The sequence below is a fragment of the Nipponia nippon genome, unplaced genomic scaffold (genome assembly GCF_047370975.1).
Source record: "Nipponia nippon isolate SJK-2023a ecotype South Korea unplaced genomic scaffold, ASM4737097v1 scaffold_14, whole genome shotgun sequence".
Taxonomy (NCBI): Eukaryota; Metazoa; Chordata; class Aves; order Pelecaniformes; family Threskiornithidae; genus Nipponia; species Nipponia nippon.
Window position 1 is genome coordinate 2,188,891 of NW_028262330.1, and position 18,892 is coordinate 2,207,782.

At 54.0% G+C, this 18,892-nt stretch overlaps 2 protein-coding genes across 3 annotated transcripts; both read left to right on the forward strand.

Moving 5' to 3' along the window:
• The first annotated feature begins 574 nt into the window (after window positions 1-574).
• Window positions 575-10,955, forward strand: SLC25A19 (solute carrier family 25 member 19). Its single transcript, XM_087751060.1, has 7 exons — window positions 575-713; window positions 958-1,105; window positions 1,611-1,766; window positions 2,585-2,755; window positions 3,715-3,898; window positions 5,795-5,925; window positions 7,097-10,955. The coding sequence occupies exons 2-7, from the start codon at window positions 980-982 to the stop codon at window positions 7,295-7,297; spliced, it is 969 nt and encodes a 322-aa protein (XP_087607186.1). The 5' UTR covers window positions 575-713; window positions 958-979; the 3' UTR covers window positions 7,298-10,955.
• Window positions 1,631-18,748, forward strand: MIF4GD (MIF4G domain containing). Of its 2 annotated transcripts, none has more exons than XM_087751063.1 (6): window positions 1,631-1,766; window positions 14,240-14,376; window positions 15,173-15,282; window positions 15,597-15,752; window positions 16,483-16,575; window positions 17,767-18,748. In XM_087751063.1, the coding sequence occupies exons 2-6, from the start codon at window positions 14,295-14,297 to the stop codon at window positions 17,992-17,994; spliced, it is 669 nt and encodes a 222-aa protein (XP_087607189.1). In that variant the 5' UTR covers window positions 1,631-1,766; window positions 14,240-14,294; the 3' UTR covers window positions 17,995-18,748. The 2 variants fall into 2 exon arrangements, with proteins under 2 accessions (XP_087607189.1, XP_087607188.1); XM_087751062.1 differs by lacking the exon at window positions 1,631-1,766 and adding an exon at window positions 11,947-12,103.
• Window positions 18,749-18,892: the final 144 nt, after the last annotated feature.

Below are 18,892 nucleotides of genomic sequence, written 5' to 3' on the forward strand. Positions count from 1 at the left end.
TGCCATGATTAGTTCTTTATTTTTAAAGAAAGTTCTTTATTTTTAAGGATTTCTTTTATTTGTAAAGTCAATAGAGAAATGCTTTGCAGCGTGGTTCGGAGCTCTTGGCCTTTTTGTAATGCTATAACAGGTCGTGTTGCTCAGAATTGTGTGCTGTCGTACCTTGGGTTTCTACTGAAAGGTTTAGAAAATGTTCCTTTCCTTGTGCTTTATAGAAGGAGGAAAAATGGTTGTTGCTGCTGTGCTGGTGTAATGTCGAGGCTAAGGCCATGGCAAAGAACAAGCCCTTTTTTATGGGTATTTTCCGTTCCCGCTCGCCAGCTTTGGCACGTGGGTCAGCAAAACTGGGGCTGAACTGCAAAAAAATCCCCTAAATCCCAGCTTATTTTGCTGCCAGCTGCCTGATCCAGCAACGCCGCCGCCGGGGTGCGCGGTCCTCGGTGCAGGCGTTGCTTTTGGAAGCGCAAAACCTCAGGGCCGAGCCCCCTCCATTTCGGAAACCGCGCGCCCCGGGGCGGGGCCGAGGGACTACATCTCCCAGCGCCCCCCGCGGCGCGCAGGCGCACTGCGGCGCGGAGGAGCCGGCGGGCGGGTGAGGCGGCCCGGCGGGGCCCGCGGCTTGGAGCCGGCCGTGGCCGCTCACCGCCGCCATGGGCCACGGGCAGCCACCGGCCGGCGGCCGCGCCCGCGGTTTGGCTCCGTATCCCACTCCGGTGCCTGCTACGGGCCGGGCCGCGGGGCAGGAGGGGGCCGTGGGGTGACGGGGGTGGGCGTTATGGGGAGGGGGGCCTGTGGGGCCCTCGGGGTGAGGAGGGGGTTTGGGGTGAGGAAGGGGGGCTGCGGGCCCTTGCGGGGGGGGGCGGGGGCGCTGCGGGGTGAGGCTATAGAGCCCTGGTGCGGGAAGGGAGAGCTCCTTGCCTGGAGAGGGCTGACTGGGGCACCCCGTCCCCTGCCCAGGCTGCGGGGACACCAGGCAGGCATGGTCGGCTACGACCCTGAGGCCAAGTGCGTCTCCACGGCCGAAGCGGCTGCAGCAGGATCAGCGTCCGGCTTGGTCACTCGGGTCCTTGTCAGCCCCTTGGATGTCATCAAGATCCGCTTTCAGGTACCTTCCTCACGGCATGCGTGGGGACAGGGGATGGAAGAGCCTGTTACAGCGTAGAGCTGATCTTGGCCTGGATGAACAGGTCGCTTGTGCAGCCAGAGAGCACTGAATCTGCTCATCAGCCCTCACCTACGTTGTATGCAGGTTGTGCGAGGTAGTAGGGCTGTCTTGTGTCCACCGCTTCTGTTTCTGTAACTTAACTTGTGTGTTTGAATGGGATCTTGTCTTTTGCGTAGGTGGTTCTCTTTCTGTGTTTTTCTGAATGATCTCTGCTATCTAACTGAATTTCACCATCGTTCCTACTGATTCCCTTTGTGTCGCGTGCATGTTTTTATTCTTTTAGAGCCCTACATAAATAACATCCCCGTCAGTTCTAGATGGGATTCTGTGGGAAGGCAGAACGTCATCTCTTAGCATTGGTTGGCTGTTAGCGTTGTGAATTCCTGACTTGAACCTTGTTGAAATGTGACGCAGAATTGAAAATATTTTCTCTGTTTCCCTCCAGCTTCAGATCGAGCAGCTCTCCTCCAGAAATCCAGGGGCTAAGTACCATGGCATCCTGCAAGCTGTACAGCGCATCTTCCAGGAAGAGGGGTTGGTAGCCTTCTGGAAGGGCCATGTTCCTGCTCAGCTCCTTTCAGTTGGCTACGGCGCTGTTCAGGTAAGGTGACCGGGCATCAACCGGGCCCAGCGTACATACACAGGACTCCAAGCGTGCATACGCAGGACTCTGCTTTGCCCCTCTTCAGACTGGCTGCATGGGTAGAGGCAGAAAGGTCTAAGCTTAAACTGTACTGATGCAAGCCAGCTCCAGTCTCAAAGATGAGTAGTTGTGTAATGCTGATGTGTAATTCCCAAGTTAACATTCCTGAGCCTGCTGAACGGCCTGCCCGGCCTGGCGTACAGCTAGAGCAAACTGTGTGCTCTCTGTACCTGGTGTCGTAGATGCCCTGTTCGTTCCTGACACTTGGCTTAGCTGTTTATGTTCCAAGCTTGTGTAGTTTTTTGCTTTGGTTCACGCTGTCGCCCTAACAGCTTGTTAGTAAAAAAAAACAATCAGTGAAGCTGATGATGGTGTTTTACGCAGTACTGTTATGCTTCATTTGTAAATATGAGCAATATGTTTTATGAGCAGTGGTTGAAAGAATAATGGGCAGCATATCTGTGATATAGCAAATACTCTTCAGGATACATAGAGCATTCAAATGAGTTTTTCACAATTCTGCATGCAAGGTTTAGCAGAAGCGTCAGAGATCAGAATATCCCCAGCATTCCCCAGGCTGCTGGGTGATTTTTACAAGGTATTCTTTGAGCACATGCTCCACCAGGTTGTGAGTTGGGGAGGACTTTTCAAGGACAGAGAGAGAAGGTGGTTACAAGCGGTGGGTGGAGCTCTCTTGGTGAAACGAGAGAGGAGTGGGAGATCCCTGGCAGTGATAAGGATTGACTCCTTGACCTGTGTGTGTTTGTTTCTGTAAGTTCATGGCGTTTGAAAGCTTGACAAAACTGGCGCACAACGTCGCCTCGTACAATGCCCGCGATTCCTTCGTGCACTTCGTCTGCGGTGGACTGGCTGCTTGCACAGCCACTGTTGCAGTTCAGCCTGTTGACACGCTACGCACCCGCTTTGCTGCCCAGGGTGAGCCTAAGGTACGGTTGAGGATTAATGGTTGGAATTATCATCCATAGCAGTAGCAATATTTCATGTGTGTGAATACAGGAGGTTTGAAAACTACGTAACAGTCTGTGGGTTAGCATGAAGGAACAGGTGCTGTTATTGGGCAATGTTTGCACTGTTGCCAAGTTATCCCCTGTGCTGTTGACACAGCTTTCTTAATTATGTTTTCCTGCTCCTGATTGCGTTTGACTCGTGACAGGAGATCCAGAAAGGAGAAACTGTCCTTAACAGGATAACTCTATTTTTGTTTCGGCTGTTGGCCATTTATAGAATGCACTCCCCAGTCTGTCAAACATTGAAACTTTCCCCTTGCGCAGAGTCACGTTTAGATAATGATGGGGATGATGCTTGAAACCAGTCACCTTTCACCTGTGTTTCATGGTCTTATTTACACAAGAATTGGTCTCTGTGCTAATTAGGTCTATAATACCTCGTATGGGTTTATATTAGCCGTTTCTGGTTTTTTTGACTTAGCCTGCAGTAGAATCACAATATTATGTGAATTCTGCTGCAGGAGCAAGCAGAGCTGTTAAGAGAAAAATAATCATGTCGGTGATGCAGGCGGTCTCAGGCGACAGCTCTCAGCTCTGTGCCTTGTTTCTTCCCCTCAGAAGCACAGCCTGGGTGTGGGGTACAATGTCAACCCCGGCCTTTCAGTGCAGAGCTGCCGATCGTTCGTTCAGTTAGTCTCTTGTGGCTCAGAGGCAGGTTTAGGTTGTCAGCTTACTTAGAAGAGTCACAAGGGCTTAGCTGAGAGTACTGTGTGAGGGTGTACAAAATCACTTTGTTCATCGCTTTGTGATGAAAATCAGTCAGTTGTATTTTGGGCAGCAGGAAATTCCTGTCCTTATGACTGGAAAATAACCTGACCTTTGGTATGCTGTTTTTAAGCCTGTTTCACTAGAGAGTCAGCCTCCTCTTTATTGTCTAGATTTATCGCAACCTTCGCCATGCAGTGGTGACCATGTACCAGACAGAAGGGCCTCGGACTTTCTATAGAGGTTTGACCCCCACAATCATTGCTATCTTTCCGTATGCTGGTCTGCAGTTCTCCTTCTACAACATCCTGCAACAGTTTTCTGAGTGGGCGATTCCAGCTGAAGGAAAGAAAGGAGGTAGGCACTTGGGAGAGTGATGTCTGTGATCTGGGGAGAAAGAGAGGATGAATGCTAGTTTGGGAGACTGACAGAAGCTCAGTTTTCGGTCCTATCACCCTTTTTGATGTGACATCTGAAAAGTATCTCAATTTCCCATCTCTCATTCTTACCCTGCACAGATATTGCGAAAGTAGAATCACAGAATGGTTTGGGTTGGAAGGGACCTTAAAGATCATCTGGTTCCAACCCCCCTGCCATGGGCAGGGCCACCTTTCGCTACACCAGGTTGCTCAAAGCCCCATCCAGCCTGGCCTTGGACATTTCTAGGGATGGGGCACCCACAACTTCTTTGGGCAACCTGCTCCAGTGCCTCACCACCCTCAGAGTGAAGAATTTCTTCCTTAGATCTAATCTAAATTCACCCTCTTTCAGTTTAAAGCCATTACCCCTTGTCCTATCACTGTGGGCCCTTGTAAAAAGTCCCTCTCCAGCTTTCTTGTAGGCCCCTTTCAGGTACTGAAGGATGCTATAAGGTCTCCCAGGAGCCTTCTCTTCTCCAGGCTGAACAACCCCAACTCTCCCAGCCTGTCCTCATAGGAGAGGTGCTCCAGCCCTCTGATCATCTTCATGGCCCTCCTCTGGACTTGCTCCAACAGGTCCATGTCCTTCTTCTGTTCAGCTCCAGAGCTGAACACAGTGCTCCAGGTGGGGTCTCATGAGAGCGGAGCAGAGGGGCAGAATCACCTCCCTCGATCTGCTGGCCACAGTTCTTTTGATGCGGCCCAGGATACGGTTGGCTTTCTGGGCTGCGAGTGCCCATTGCCGGGTCACGTTGAGCTTTTCATCAACCAACACCCCCAGGTCCTTCTCCTCAGGGCTGCTTTCAGTCCGTCCCCGCCCAGCCTGTGTTTGTGCTTGGGATTGCCGCGACCCACGTGCAGGACCTTGCACTTGGCCTTGTTGAACGTCATGAGGTTCGCACAGGCCCACCTCTCCAGCCTGTCAGGGTCCCTGTGGATGTCATCCCTTCCCTCCAGTGTGTCAGCCGCACCCCACAGCTTGGTGTCTTAGGCAAACCTGCTGAGGGTGCGCTCAATCCCACTGTCTGTGTCGCCAACAAAGCTGTTAAACAGCGCCGGTCCCAGTACCGACCCCTGAGGAATGCCACTCGTCACCGGTCTCCACTTGGACATTGAGCCATTGACCGCAAGTCTTTGAGTGCGACCATCCAGCCAATTCCTTATCCACCGAGTGGCCCATCCGTCAAATCCGTGTCTCTCCAATTTAGAGACAAGGATGTCGTGCGGCACAGTGTCCAATGCTTTGCACAAGTCGAGGTAGATGATGTCAGTTGCTCTTCCCTTACGCACCAGTGCTGTAACCCCATCGTAGAAGGCCACCAAATTTGTCAGGCCCGATTTGCCCTTAGTGAAGCCATGTTGGCTGTCACAAAACTCATTTCCCACAAGCCTCTGAAATCATCAGGCATTGTCAACTTGTGACTTACTCCAATCCAGAATAAAGTCAGTATGAGCAATCAGGAGTGCAAGATTTCCAGTGACCAGGCTTTACTGGGGGGCATGAAAACTTTTCCATCCACTAGTGGCAGGTTCTCTGGTGACTGGGGGTTTTTTGTGCAATGCCACTTGGCACAGCAAAAGCATAAATCAGCGTAATGAACCAAAGTGAGCTGTTAGGCTCTGGCTCCAACGGACACTGCGAACCTGATGTAGAAAATACAGATTGAGGTTCTGTGGCCCAAACTATGCAGAAGAGGTGATGCAACTTTAAAGGGCCTTTTTGGCCTTACTTCTTGTGAAAAGTGATTTTAACTTACCTGTCGCGATCTTTAATCAGAACTCCCTGCTAATCCTCTTTCTTTCTTCCCCGCTATCTCCCCTTTCTGCTTCTCAGGCAATGTTAAAAACCTCGTTTGTGGCAGCTGCGCCGGAATCGTCAGCAAAACCCTCACTTACCCTTTTGACCTGTTCAAAAAAAGACTGCAAGTGGGTGGCTTTGAGCATGCCCGGGCAGCCTTTGGGCAGGTGAGAAATGTTTGAATTGACTGATTTTTCAGAAGTATGAATTTGCATCAAGTCAATCCAGAGCAGTCATCACCAGAATGCAGCGATGATTGATTCACCAGTGGTACCTGTTGCGTTCATATTCGGGTCGGGAGCTCCCAGGGAACTTCTGGGAGCTGAGCATTTTTCTTGATTAATAACGGGAATAGCTGCACGAATAAACTGGGTTCATTTTATGACATTGTCCAACATGCCTGTGCTCTGCCTTCTCAACCATCCCCATCGGGTTGGCTGTCTCAGAGCTGGGGATGAGTTAGGCAGGCAAAGGAGTTTCAATTTACTTTACTTTTTTAGTTACAGCTTGGTACTTGTGATTCAGGACTAGCAGAAGATGACGCTAGCTTTATGCTAGTGGTGCCAAGTGTTCAGCGTGCGTCTTATGTACAGAACATCCTGAAATTCAAAGCAAATTAAATACTTCTGGTGTTCTTTAGCACCATCCTTAACACCTCGAAGTATACTTTAGGACAAATACAGATCTTTCAAGGAACTATCTCTTTTTTTTCCATGAAATGTGGAAATTTTCTTTTTTCTTTCAAATTCCTTGGATCTGAGAGGCAAATCAGTCTGTACCTCAAGAAACCCTGGGATAGGAACTTGAAGTCTTAACCCAATTGCATTGGATGCTTTTCCTCATCCAGTGAGGTACAGAATTTGTTCTTAGCATTGATGTGTCACAAGGTGTGAAACCTTCAGTGTGACACGATGACACGCAGATAGCTAATTTAGAGACTTCTAAGTGCTGTAGCTGTGTTTTCTTTCTGTCAGAAAACTGAAAAGTTCTCCCTCCTTAGAGAGTGAAGGGGATGGAAAACCGTAGCAGCATAATCTGAAATAATTACTTCACAAACTTGTACCATAAATAATACATGCCATTGTAGCATAAAGATTTTATGGCCATTCAATCTGGATAAGCCATTGCCCCTGCAAAATACGTACTTTTCCTCTCCCCCACTCTCTACAAAGTGGCTCTCTGAAACTTTCAGTTAGTTCTAATAACAGCCAGCAAGGCATCCCCAGGCCGCACGTCTAGATTATGTTTCTGTGGTATAGTTTGGGGATCTCTGTGTTCTTTTCCGAGTAGGTTGTCCTGGAGTTTTCTTGTTTAACCTTTTCGTAATTTCTCTCCCAGGTACGGATGTATAGGGGTCTTCTGGACTGCATAAGGCAGATCATGCGAGAGGAGGGCCCGGGCGGATTCTTTAAGGGCCTTTCGCCCAGCTTGCTGAAGGCTGCTGTCTCTACTGGCCTTGTCTTCTTCTGGTATGAGCTGTTCTGCAGCCTCCTGTGTGCCCTGAAGAGCACCGATGGCACTAGGAGGAAGGAAGGCTGAAAGGGGCGTGTGTATGGCTACCTGGTGTTCTCCTGGAGGAGGGGACACGGATGGCTTTGCTCTGGCATGAGCATGTTGGAAATGTCAGAGCGCCCAGAGCTCCACCGGCCTGTAGGAAACCACCTCCGGGGACCAAGCGGAAGGAGAAGGCGACTGCAGTTCTGCTGAAGACACCGAACTGCTTTGCTGGAAGCTGTTCAGCTGAGCGCTTTTTTACTCTGTCTCCTCTAATATCAGCACACATTTAGAGGGGGGAGAGGGGAACCAAGCGGACAACTACCTAGCAGAGACTGTGCTCTGAAAAGGCACCTGATAAAGCGGGAGAATTCCTGTGCTTGCCCTGGATGACAGAGAGGGATCCTGGCCTAGCTAGTGCTGCTTAACCGACGTAACGTCACTTCCCATCACTGCGTCCGCACAGCTTTATTTCCTTGCTTATGGCCTGCTGTTTGCACCATGTTCTTTTCTCCGTGTTGCTCAGGTAGCTCTGCCCTGCTGTTGTGAAGTCAGTTAAAACCTCTTTAGTGTGCACAGAACCTCGGGTTTCCTTTTCTTTGCTGCTGCTTGATGACCCCTTGCTGGCTGGGTGTTCTCAGCCACCTTAAACGCAGAATCTTCTAGCGGATCATGCTGACCCAAACGTTCTCTTTCTTCAACTCTGGTGAGCTTGATTGTATCCCAAGTGCCCATTTCTCTTCCTGCGTGTCTTGCCGTACATCTCTTAGGTTTTGCCTTGCCTCAGTCACGCTTTTTACAAGTAGACCTGCAGATTAAGAACCCCGCTCTAAGGGGGTTCAACGCACAAGCCCAATTCTTACTTCAGGGTTCTTTGTTTCAATGCAGTGAGTAAACAAATGCTGTGTAGAGCTTTAGAAATATTTAATCTAAGTTGGAATAATGAAGGAAAAGTCCTGTGGAAGCTAGTAAAGCTCTTTTTTTTTTTTTTTAAATACCACTTTTGAACATTTCTAGCAAGCATTTCTGTAGTGGCCTCAAAACATTTCTGAACCTCGGTCCTACGGTGGCGTTAACAAATGAAAATGTTTTGACAAGATTAGCTGAAGTGAGAGGGCTGAACGTCAAATCGGAATGGGTTGGCTTAGCATGGTGTTTGACAAGAAAAGGATGATTGAATTAGAGCTGGAACAGTTTTTCTGGAGTTTCAAAGGTTTTGTGAATGGTTTAAAAAAAAAAAACAACTCTGATTTAGGTAACAGGGAAAAAGAGGAAAATTACTTTCTTCCTCCTCTTTTATTCTCTGTTTTTTCGAGCTGAGCAGGGTGTGGCTGGACCAGTGCGTGGAAGGCAGACTTCAAGGAAGAGCTGCTGTGATCCAAAAGTACGTTAGTCGTCCGGCGAGCGGTGGATGGGGCAGAGCACCACAGTTATTGAGAGGATGGTTTGATGGTTCTTCTCTTAACACAGAGCTTTTCATGGCTCTTTTGCAATATTCAGGGTGTTAATCCCAAAAGGCCTGGCCAAATTCCAGCGTGACCAATTCCCTTCTGTTGACGCAACTTCTCCTGGTGATTTTGAGCATATCAGCGTTGCTCACGTATCCTGAGCCACTGTGAGAGGCTGTTTTTAAAGAGCAGCTGTGTCACTGGTGGCTGAGATATCTAGAGAGATTCCTTGCGAGCCCAGGCCAAATAACTTTGAGATCTTGGAGTGCAAAGCGGCCGTTTCACTTTGAGAGCGAGAGCTACGTGAAATTAAATTCACTGAGCAGTGTCAGTGTCAGGCAGGAGGCTAATACATGAGCCTCAAAGAGGGAGTGTTAGCTGCATGGACGCTAAAAATGGGCAGTTTTGCTTAGAGGAGAAAATGCAAAGAATGTGCAGTAAAGTTTCCTGAAGTGCCTCGGTCCTGTTGGCATTTTCCTGTGTTATTTAGGCTCTTCTGAGATTCCCCCAAAATCTTCTTCACAATATTTTGCCTTTGTTTATTGTTCATCTGTTGTTCTTGGAAAGCCGTCGTAACCAGTAATGAACTTAATGGCTTGTTTCAAACCGGCCACAAACAGGTTGGGATTGTTACTGTCTTGTGGCTGCTGGGAGAGAGGAATGCTGTCGGGGTTAGCAGGGACAGGACTGGCCACAGGAGAAAATTCTCTGTGCTACCCTAGGCTTGCATAGGAAATGAGGGCTCATCCATCCTGTCTAAACATTACAAGGCTCTTGTTTTCCATTTTGTGTCAAAGAGCTGCTGTTAAGCTGCACAGAATAGAGGGGCGATGGTTAGGAACTCAGCAGTGGGAACTGCAGCCTCTGAAATAGGGGGTGAGTTGCTTTGGTTGTCACAGGGGTGAAGAATAAAGAAGAGAAAACTGTGAAAACTGAAAGATGGTGTTCCTCAAGCGTGCCGTGGAGCTGGGGGGATGCAGGCAGACAGCTTGAGGGGCAGGCAACTCGGCTGCTCCGCAGAGAGGGCGGCGATGGAGAGTACGGAGCAGCTCCTCCTCTCCGGGACAGCGTTTTCCTCCGCTCCGCGTTCAATGAGCTTGCCTCCATCCCACAGACGGCGGAGTCGGAGCTTAAGTTGTGCCGGTCTGGCCCAGGCTGTGGAAGGGGCGCTCCCTGGTCGGAGGGCTCTGGCACACAGCCTCATTTATGTACCCCTTTGGGCCGTTAGTCACAAAAGTTGGAGGCCCATAAAGGCAGCTGGGCTTCTAGGGAGTGAAGGAGGAAGAAGTGACAGCCTCAGCTATCCAATACTGAAGCTGCACCTAAGAGTTGCTTCATCGCTCACCTCTGCTCAGCAGCATCTGTCTCTTCCATAAATTTCCGACGTGCACTTTGCTAACTGGGAGTCGCCGCTGGGGAAAGGACTGTAACGGGAATATTGTTTTGGGAATGAGACTGGTTTAGTGCAAAGCGCTAGGAGGACAGGTCTTATTTCTGATGCTGCTCTGGCAAAACACACGCTGTTTGAAGCTACATTTCCTAGAATGAGAGGCGCGGGAGATGGGAAGGATCCGTAGTCACCTTGTTCCCCCATATGCTGGGACAGATTTGCTCTCGGGAGCTGCGCGCACCAGTTTGGTCTCAAGTGACTCAACGCGGTGCGTGACTCGCTGTGAGACTGCGCCGCAGTTTGCCTGTCGGGGTGGCTGGAATTTCACTCTGATGTAATCCTATCAGCGGGGATTTGCGTTGCCTGAAATTCGCCTCACAAGCTGCTCAGCAATTGCATTTGTTTTCTTTTAGTGCCTTTTACCATCCGAATGTCCGAAAGCACTTTAGCAGGCACAGCGTTCAAGGCGGGTTGCGCTGTGGTGGTTAGGGGATCCGCCATGGCTCTTAGCTGGCCTCGGGCGGGGAACGCGGACGCACAAGGTCTGTGATGAACACGGCGTCCCGCAGCGCCGGCTGGCTCGCGAGTTCCTAGGACAGTCCTGTTCTCCGGATGCTCACCCAGGGCTGCATAGCATCATTTTTGTAAAAGAATTGAATGTTTTACAGTCAGGCTTGGAATAGATCGTTTTTAATTTGGGTTTAAGTTTCTCTTGTGACGTAGAGCTGTAATTCTCTGCAGCATTTTGCGGTGTTGCCTGGGTGGATCTTTTGGAGTTGCTGTTGTCTGAAAGCATCCGAGCACAATGCGCACAACGTTGTGCCTGCCTTTAAGAAAAGGTACATTAAATATTTCGTTATGCTCACGTCTGGCTGCAGTTTGTTTATTCCTTTCCTCCCGGTGCGTATGCTCAGCCAGACCCCACAGGGCCGCCGCCGCCCTCCTGCTGCCCGGATAACTGGAGGATAACCGGAGCCCAGGAGCGGCAGGAGCCAGCCGGTTTTCCCTTCCCACTGCTGGCTCCTGGGTGCTGCACAGCAGCCCGCAGAACCGTCCCATCCCTTCTGCGATACGGAGTGATGCTTTGGGTATCGCTCTGGAGAACTGCACCAAGGGGCATCGGCCGAGGGGGTTTGTGCAGCCCGGTCCCACCGCTGTGCCCGAGGGACTGTCGGAGCCACGGCGGCGAGTCCCGAGCCACGCGCCCGTGGTGTGGGTGAGTTCGGGCTTTGTTTGTATCGAGCCAGGCCACACAGCGCTGCAGAAAATGCTCCCAAACTGCTCATTCTGCATTTCCTGAGGCTGTGCTCTGGTTTCAGCAGCCTGGCTGCTCCGCTGTCCTCTAAATGCTGCGAAGGCTTCAGCCCCTGAGGGGTCCTCCCCTGGAACATGTCTGGGGGTTTAGAGAAAAACCGTGAATCGTGTTCTACCTCACTCAGCTCTTGTTGCAGTGATTTGGTTTAGCGCATCTCCCCTCGCCTGATTTTTTTCCTACCGATTTTTTTAGGCGGCCTGCCCTGGCCTGGAGGGGAGAGCGGAATAAACGCGGTTTTCTCCCCGGAGAGCGGCAGCGCTGCCCGGTGCTCGGCGGGGGAGGCCGGAGGGGCCCGGGCCGGAGGGGTTGGGTGCTGCCGCCTTCCAGCCGCCGGCCGTGCCCGGGGAGCGGGTGGGGGTGCCCGGGGGAGCCGGGAGGCAGCCGCCCGTGCCTGGGGGGCTTCCCGGGGGGGCTCGGCCCTGCCCGGGGGGGCTCGGCCCTGCCCGGGGGAGCCCGGCCCTGCCCGGGGGGCCCGGCCCCGCGGGCCGCCGTGGCCCGGCGCTCGCCGGCGGTGGCGCTGCGGCGGCTGCCGCCGCTCTCCCGCCCCGTCCCGGCCCGTCCCTCCCCCGGCTCCGGCGAGGAAATGACCTAAGAGGAAACCTGGGCCGTGCCGGCAGGGAGCGGGGCCGGGGCGGCGGGGCCCGGGACGCTCCGGCGATGCCCCGGCGGCCGGAGGACGCAGCGGGGGCGGCCGGCAGGTCGGTGGGGCTGCGCCCGGCTCCCCCTGCCCTGCCCGGGGTGGGGGGCTGGCTTCCCCGGGATCCGCCGCCGCCTCCGTCCCGGGGGCCCTCCGGCTCCCCCGCGGGGCTGGGGCGAGGCAGCAGCGGGGGTTCGGGGGGGCTCCGGTGGCCCGGGTGCCCCGGGCGGGGGGCGGCTCGGCGCTGGGGGCTCCACCCGCGGCCTGGCGGGGATGGGACGGGGGTCCCGGGCGGCTGGCAGCCTCCCTGCGATGCTCGGGGGCGGCAGAGGGGGCTCGCTGCTCTTCTCCTTCCCCTTGCGATGGCCGGGGCGCGTCCAGCCCGTCCCGCCAGGTATGGCCTCCGCAGGGTAGGGGCACACGGTCACCGGCAGACCGAGGTCGCCAGCCCCGACCCCAGCAGCCCCCGGGACAGCTCGTCTACTGGGGACCACTTGCAGAGGAGGAACCCGTACCCACGGGTGACGCCGTGCCTGGTGTCACCCGCTGCCACCAGCCCTTCAGGCGAGGTGGTCCTGGCAGCAGGATCTCTAGCGCAGGCGAGGCCTGGCTGGTTTTACGCTCACGCACCGTGGTTTGCTCTGGGCAGTGTTATTTGTCACAGCAGTTCAAAGCAGCTGTGCCTGTCCCCCGGGAGCCGTGGGGAAGGATGCTGCGGGAGAGGCGCTGGGCGGTGGCGGCAGAGACGCTGCCAGACGGGCTCGGGCGCTTGCCGCCGCGCTCCGTGCAGCGCTGAGCTCTCGCCAGGTTCCTTCTGCGCGGTGATGCTGCTGCTGGTGGGACGTGGGGCTGCTGGCGAGCTGGGGCTGCTCCGCTGGCAGTGCGGAATGGCGTGAGTGCAGGTACAGAGGGAGGGAGGGACGGTGCAGAAGGAGGAGAGGTCGGATGGGAAGGCGTTTGCCAACCAGACACGGCACGGAGGGCAGGCAGCTGCTTGTGAATCCATCTGGGAAAGAAACCTCTGTGCAGGTCTCGGGGCAGGTAACCCTGCGCAGGTGAGAGCTTCGGCTGCGAGAGCAGCGCGAGCAGGTCGTCACCCCCCTGGGGCAAGGTCTGCCCTGGGCCTCCCGGAGAGGCAGGCGAAGAGGGCAGAGCCTCTGCCCGCCAGCGAGCTCCGCTCTCTGCTCTGAGGTTACTACGTGTTGTGCCGTGGCTTCATGGTGAACGGTGTGTCCGAGCGGTCGGGCTGCCTGCGATACGTGTCCCATGCCCCTAAAGGGCGACGGGCTCTTCGGCTTTAATCCGGGTAGGGACCTGTTTGCAGAGAGGGGTGAGTAACGGCCCAGGAATTTCGACTAGCTGGCAAAACTCATTTGGCCGGTTGCCTTCTCCTGTTTGTGCTGCGGGTCTGGCCAGCCCGGCATTCTGCATCCAGCAGCTCATCTCGTGTGCGTGTCAAAGAAAGCCCTTCCTCTCTGTGCCGTGCGTACCCTCTTGCTGTCTTTGCTGTATCACGAAGCGGAAGAAAATTAATCTAGAGACTATTTAGGAGCCCCGTTGGTACTGTAGAGAGCTGTGCTTGACTGCAGGGGGATGAGACGGGAGCTGTTGCTGCAGGGATTTGGCTGCAGAGCTTGCTGTGCCTCGCTGGGAGCCGGGGGAGCCTGGCTCCGGCGCAGGGGAGGTGCTCTGCTGGCTCTGCCGAGGGTGCGTTGGATGTTTAGGTGCCGGGTTGATTCTTTCCAGGCTTTCGTGTGAAACCAGCTGAATGGGTGTTTCAAAGGCACAAGGGAGCAGCTGCATGGGGTGCTCCCACGTGCGCTTCCCTGTGATGTAGCCACAGGGAAGCCTTCTGAGGGGAGATCAGTGTCTTTTGGGGCTCCTTGGTGTGCTGTCCACTTTGAACCTGCAGAGCAACGGACTGAAACGCGTTTTTCATGTCAGAAAGACGTAAAGGCTCTGAAGATGGAGTCCTATCGTAGGTTGGTAGGAAGCAAGTCTTAAAAAGATGTGGGAGCAAGGCTTTGCTCACATCTAGGGCCAGAGTTGGGTGCCCTAATAACAGAGGAGGTTCCTTGGGGTGGGGGGCGGTCAGGATAACAGCCTGTGCTCCAGCACTGGATGGGATTTGCCAAATGGCGAGGTGAAGGTCTGCCTCTCTGTCCAACTAAGCTCCGTGTGCTCTTTCTTTCCCCAGGGACTGTCACTAGCCCATCCGTGGCCCTGACTCTTGCCCTTGGAGGAAGCCAGTCATGGGGGAGACAGGCAAAGAAGAGTATAAAATACAGTCATTTGACAGCGAGACTCAGAAGCTGCTGAAAACAGCCCTCAAAGGTCAGCAGGCTTTTTCCTAGCTCCTCTGCCACACGCAGCTTGGCTGGTAGCTGAGGCTGGCTGCTCGGACCCCTTTAAGGAACACCGATTGCTCAGTGTAGAAAAGCTGTTTCATAAACGCTGTTCATCCCTGACTGGGTGCTGTTGGCGAGTCTTCTCTGGGAAGGTCTTTGCTCCCTGCCTCTTCTTGTCCCCTCTCACCTTCTCCCCAGTGTTTAATGGTGCAGCTGTTCAAACTCAGCTCCTGGTTCTCATCCTTGTGGTTTCCCCTGATTTCAGGGTACCCTCCTCCCCTGCTCTAACCCAGCATCTCTCCCCAGATTTGGCCTCTCACCCCTTCCCAGTGCCCGGTTCCTGCTCTCTGCCCCTCCCAGCTGCGGGGCCGTCTCATCCTCCCGGCCCCCGGGCTCTCCTGCTCACCGGTCACATCTCTATTCAAAGCCCAGCAGGAATTTGCACATCTGGCTCCCACTAACCCAGCTTCGAAGCAGCGCTGAGACTTCAGATTCAGATCAATCTCTTGCTTACCCATATTACCTGCTTTCCTCCATCGCTTTCCCATCGTGGCGGCTGTGTCTTCAGCCTGGGAGGACTGTGCACTGTTGGAGATGGTATCTCCAAAGCAGCTGGTGTGCAAGAGGAGCTGTGGCTCTTGATGTGGGAGTGAGCGTGAGGTTTTGCACCATCTAACATGGTTGTACCAGGCCCTGCGCCGACCTTGGTTGCTTTCCGGGTACCCCAAAGCAAGCAGGGCACAAAGGGTGCTGGGTCCTGACCGTGTTTCTCCTCTCTGCAGACCCCAGCAATGTGGACCTGGAGAAAGTGGCCAATATTATAGTGGACCAGTCCCTCAAAGACTGTGTGTTCAGCAAGGAGGCAGGGCGCATCTGCTACACCATCATCCAGGTGAGAGCTCCTCGTGTCCCGACAGCAAAACACTTAAGCTGTGTGGGCTGGCCCTAGGCTGGGCCAGGAGAGGCTTTGCCCCAGCCCTGCGCTCTGACCCCTCAGCCAGCTTTCCTCTTCTGCTGCTCGCCCCGTGCGGTGGCAGCATCCAGAGGAGCAGCCGGCGAGCACATGCAGTTAGTTGCAGCTTTCCTGCCTCTCTGGGCAATCACAGGAGGGTATCTGCATTGTCCTGCATCACCCAAGTAGCAGCACCCCCCTGCCCCTCTCGCACCCCCATTTCATCCCTCTGTCCTGCTTTTGTGGGCTCGTAGGCAGAGAGCAAACAAGCCGGCCAGAGCGTCTTCCGGAGGAGCCTGCTGAACCGGCTGCAGCAGGAGTACAAGGACAGGGAGGAGCTGCGCACCCGCTCGCTCCAGGCGTGGATCTGCTACGTCACCTTCATCTGCAACATCTTCGACTACCTGCGGGTAAGGAGCCGGAGCAGGAGCACCCGGCTGCTGCTGCCTAGGGGTGCCAGAAGGGCCTGGGCATCCAAAGACGTCGGGTGTTGGGGTGTTGGATGGAGCCCCAGGGCCGTGCCTTGGCAGTGGGGGCCAGAGCCGGTTCTCAGCATGAGGATGCTGCCGGGGCTGGTGCTACCTGCAGGCAAGCAAACAGGCTCGGAGAGGCAGAGCCGTCTCTGGGAACAGTCACAAAGTCTGAGCTTCCTCATTTTGTACCTGCTGTTTGAAATCCCCTGATTTGCCTGCTCCCAAATGTCCCAGATTGAACTAGTTTGGTTGGTATGAGGTCCCGGGGGGGGACCCGTGGGTGCTCACATAATTTCTAGCCCACATACTGATGGAGTTTGTCTGCAAGCCTTCGCTGCAGCGTGTGTACTCGGATGCCTGCTTGGAGTAGATGTAAAAATGATGCAAGTAGAGCTGCAGGCAGGAAAAATGCTGTTGCAACAAGTGTATTTCCCATGACTACCTGTTTACATTTAAAAATAGATGTTTTTTACACCATTTGTTCAGCTTCTCTGGCTCCTGGAGACTCAAACGTCTGGTCTCCTGCGTAAATCCCACCAATGCAGCATTTGGCAGCACAACTAAACTCTGCTCCCTTCTTTGAAGGGCAGCAAGGGAACTATTTAAAATAGCTGCGGACTCCTCCCTTTCTGGCCCCAAGCTGACAATGGCTCCTGCCTCCTTACAGGTGAACAACATGCCCATGATGGCTCTGGTGAACCCTGTTTACGACTGTCTGTTCCGGCTGGCACAGCCCGACAGCCTGCGGAAGGAGGAAGAGGTGGGTGCAGGGGAGAGGGCTGCTAAGGCTCCCGTTGTCCTGCCAAGGACCAGCAAAAAGCACAGCCCGGCGGGATGCGGTCTCCCCGTCCTGGTGCCGAGGAGGGAGAGCTGCCTCCCCGGGATGTGCTGAAGGAGACCCAGGGCAGGAGGGTTTGCAGCCCAGAAGGAAGCAGGATGGAGGTGCAGGCTGTGACCCTGCCATCCCTCGAAGCAGGGGCTGTCTCCCCGCAGGTTCACCTCCTGTCCTGTGAGAAAAACGCAGGTAACGACTCTCCCCCGTTTGCACAGAAACCAGCTGCTTTTCCAGCAGCCCTCATTGCTGAACATCTGGAAAAGCAGCTGTCGCACTCACCTGCCAAGGCACCACAGCCGTGGGAGGTGACGGCAGATAGCTGCGTGACCGTGGTGTGCAGGGCGGCTCCGTGTCCCCACGGGGGCCGGGACGTGCTGTGCAATGCTTTCTGCAGCTGCCGCTGACCTGCCGGGGCCGGCAGCGTTGATGCTGTGCCAGACCACAGCGGGCTGGAGAAGGCTCTCCTGCAGCTGGAGCTTCGCACACGCCTGGGTGTGCGGCAGCCTGCGCGCGGCATGGCTGAGTCGCCCCTCGGGCGAGGGGTTCCTGTAAAATGTAGGGGCCCTTGGATGGGCCCTTGGGGGTTTTCTCCATCTCGGCACAACCCTCCCGCCCCTGCAGCTCATCCGCCTTCCCCTCTTCTCCAAAGACCGAGTCAGTGCCCCTGTTTCCTGCAAATCACCAGACTTTCTAAGAGCTTTAGCACATGTTCCAGCCACTTCCCTCTGTTCTTGGAGGCACCTCCTTACTCCAGCCTCGGCATCAGCCTTGCCATCTCCTCATGGACATCCTGCAGAAAATTAACATTTTTTCCACCTGCTGCAGGTGCATTTCTCTGGCAGTTTTGTCTGGGGAGTTCAGGATGTGCTTTTCCAAGCGCTTTTTCTAGAACAGACCAGAACAGATTCAGCCTCTCCTGCCTCCTGGATCACAGCGACTTGGGGGAGGCAGAACCGGGACCTCATAGCAACCAAACTAGTTCAATCTGGGACATTGGAAATCCAGAACGGAGGGAACGGGATGAGTCGGTCCCTAAGTGACTGATGGGGACCTCCACAGAGATGTGCCAAACCTCCCCGGCCCTTCGTACTCAGCCATCTTCTCTTCCTTCTGAAGGTGGACTGCCTGGTCCTACAGCTCCATCGCATCGGCGAGCAGCTGGAGAAGATGAACTCCCAGCGGATGGATGAGCTCTTCTCCCTCCTCCGAGACGGCTTCCTTCTGCAGGAGGGGCTCAGCTCCCTGTCCCAGCTCCTGCTCCTGGAGATCATCGAGTTTCGGGCTGCTGACTGGAAGATGACGGATGCTGCCCAGAAATACTATTACAGCGAAGTGACGGATTAACCTCTCTCCAGCAGAGGTGGAGAGACGTCCCCAGCACTTTCACCAGCAGGCTTCATACCAAGTTTGAATTTCTTTTCATGTTTTTCTAGCACTTCCTGTAAATAGGATTTATACCGGCTAGAGCCTCTGGGCACGTAACTGCCAGGCTGCAACTGGTGCTAGCCTGACGGGGGGTTTGGAGAGGTGGGGAGGGCAGGGCATATTTAACCCAGCAAGTTCTTCCGCTGATTTTGTCTAATATTGGGCTGCTGCCCGCAAAGGGCAAGGAAGGCTTCTAGCTCAAACCAGCATTTTATATGAGTGTTAAGGAAAGCACAGTTTAGGCTGAGAGCATTTTGGTTTCACCCGAGAGCCAGCGGAGCTGCGGGAGGCAGAGGGGAAACCTTTCACTGCTCAGGTTGTACCTGGTTCTCTGGGACAAGTCACAAAAAACACTGTGGCCTCACAAACAGCTCAACCAAGTGCTGTTCTTCCCAGCCTCCTTCCAGCACACTGGCTGCACCTGCGTGCACGCAGCCTCCCCCACGGGTCACGAGCCACCAATACCTGCCACAGGGCAGCCTGCAGCAGGACAGATCCCTGAGCACATGTAGCTAGGAACAGGTTTTATAAATTTTATACAATAACTGTCATGTTTTTTCAGAATTTAGCAAGTTTCAACTATGGTATGTTTATTATGAGAATGGGAGAGGAAGAAAGGAAACAAAATAGTCTATTGAAGGATTTTTTCTAATAAAAGTTTTCCACTAACGTGCCCTGCTTTCTCTCTACACAGCTGCTGAGCTATGAACAACACTTAAAAGTTGTTCCTGACTGAAGCCTTAAGGCTGTGATGATGATTTTCTCCTCCGATGCAGGGTGTCAGTGTGGCTTTACACAACCAGGGTAGCTGGAAAGA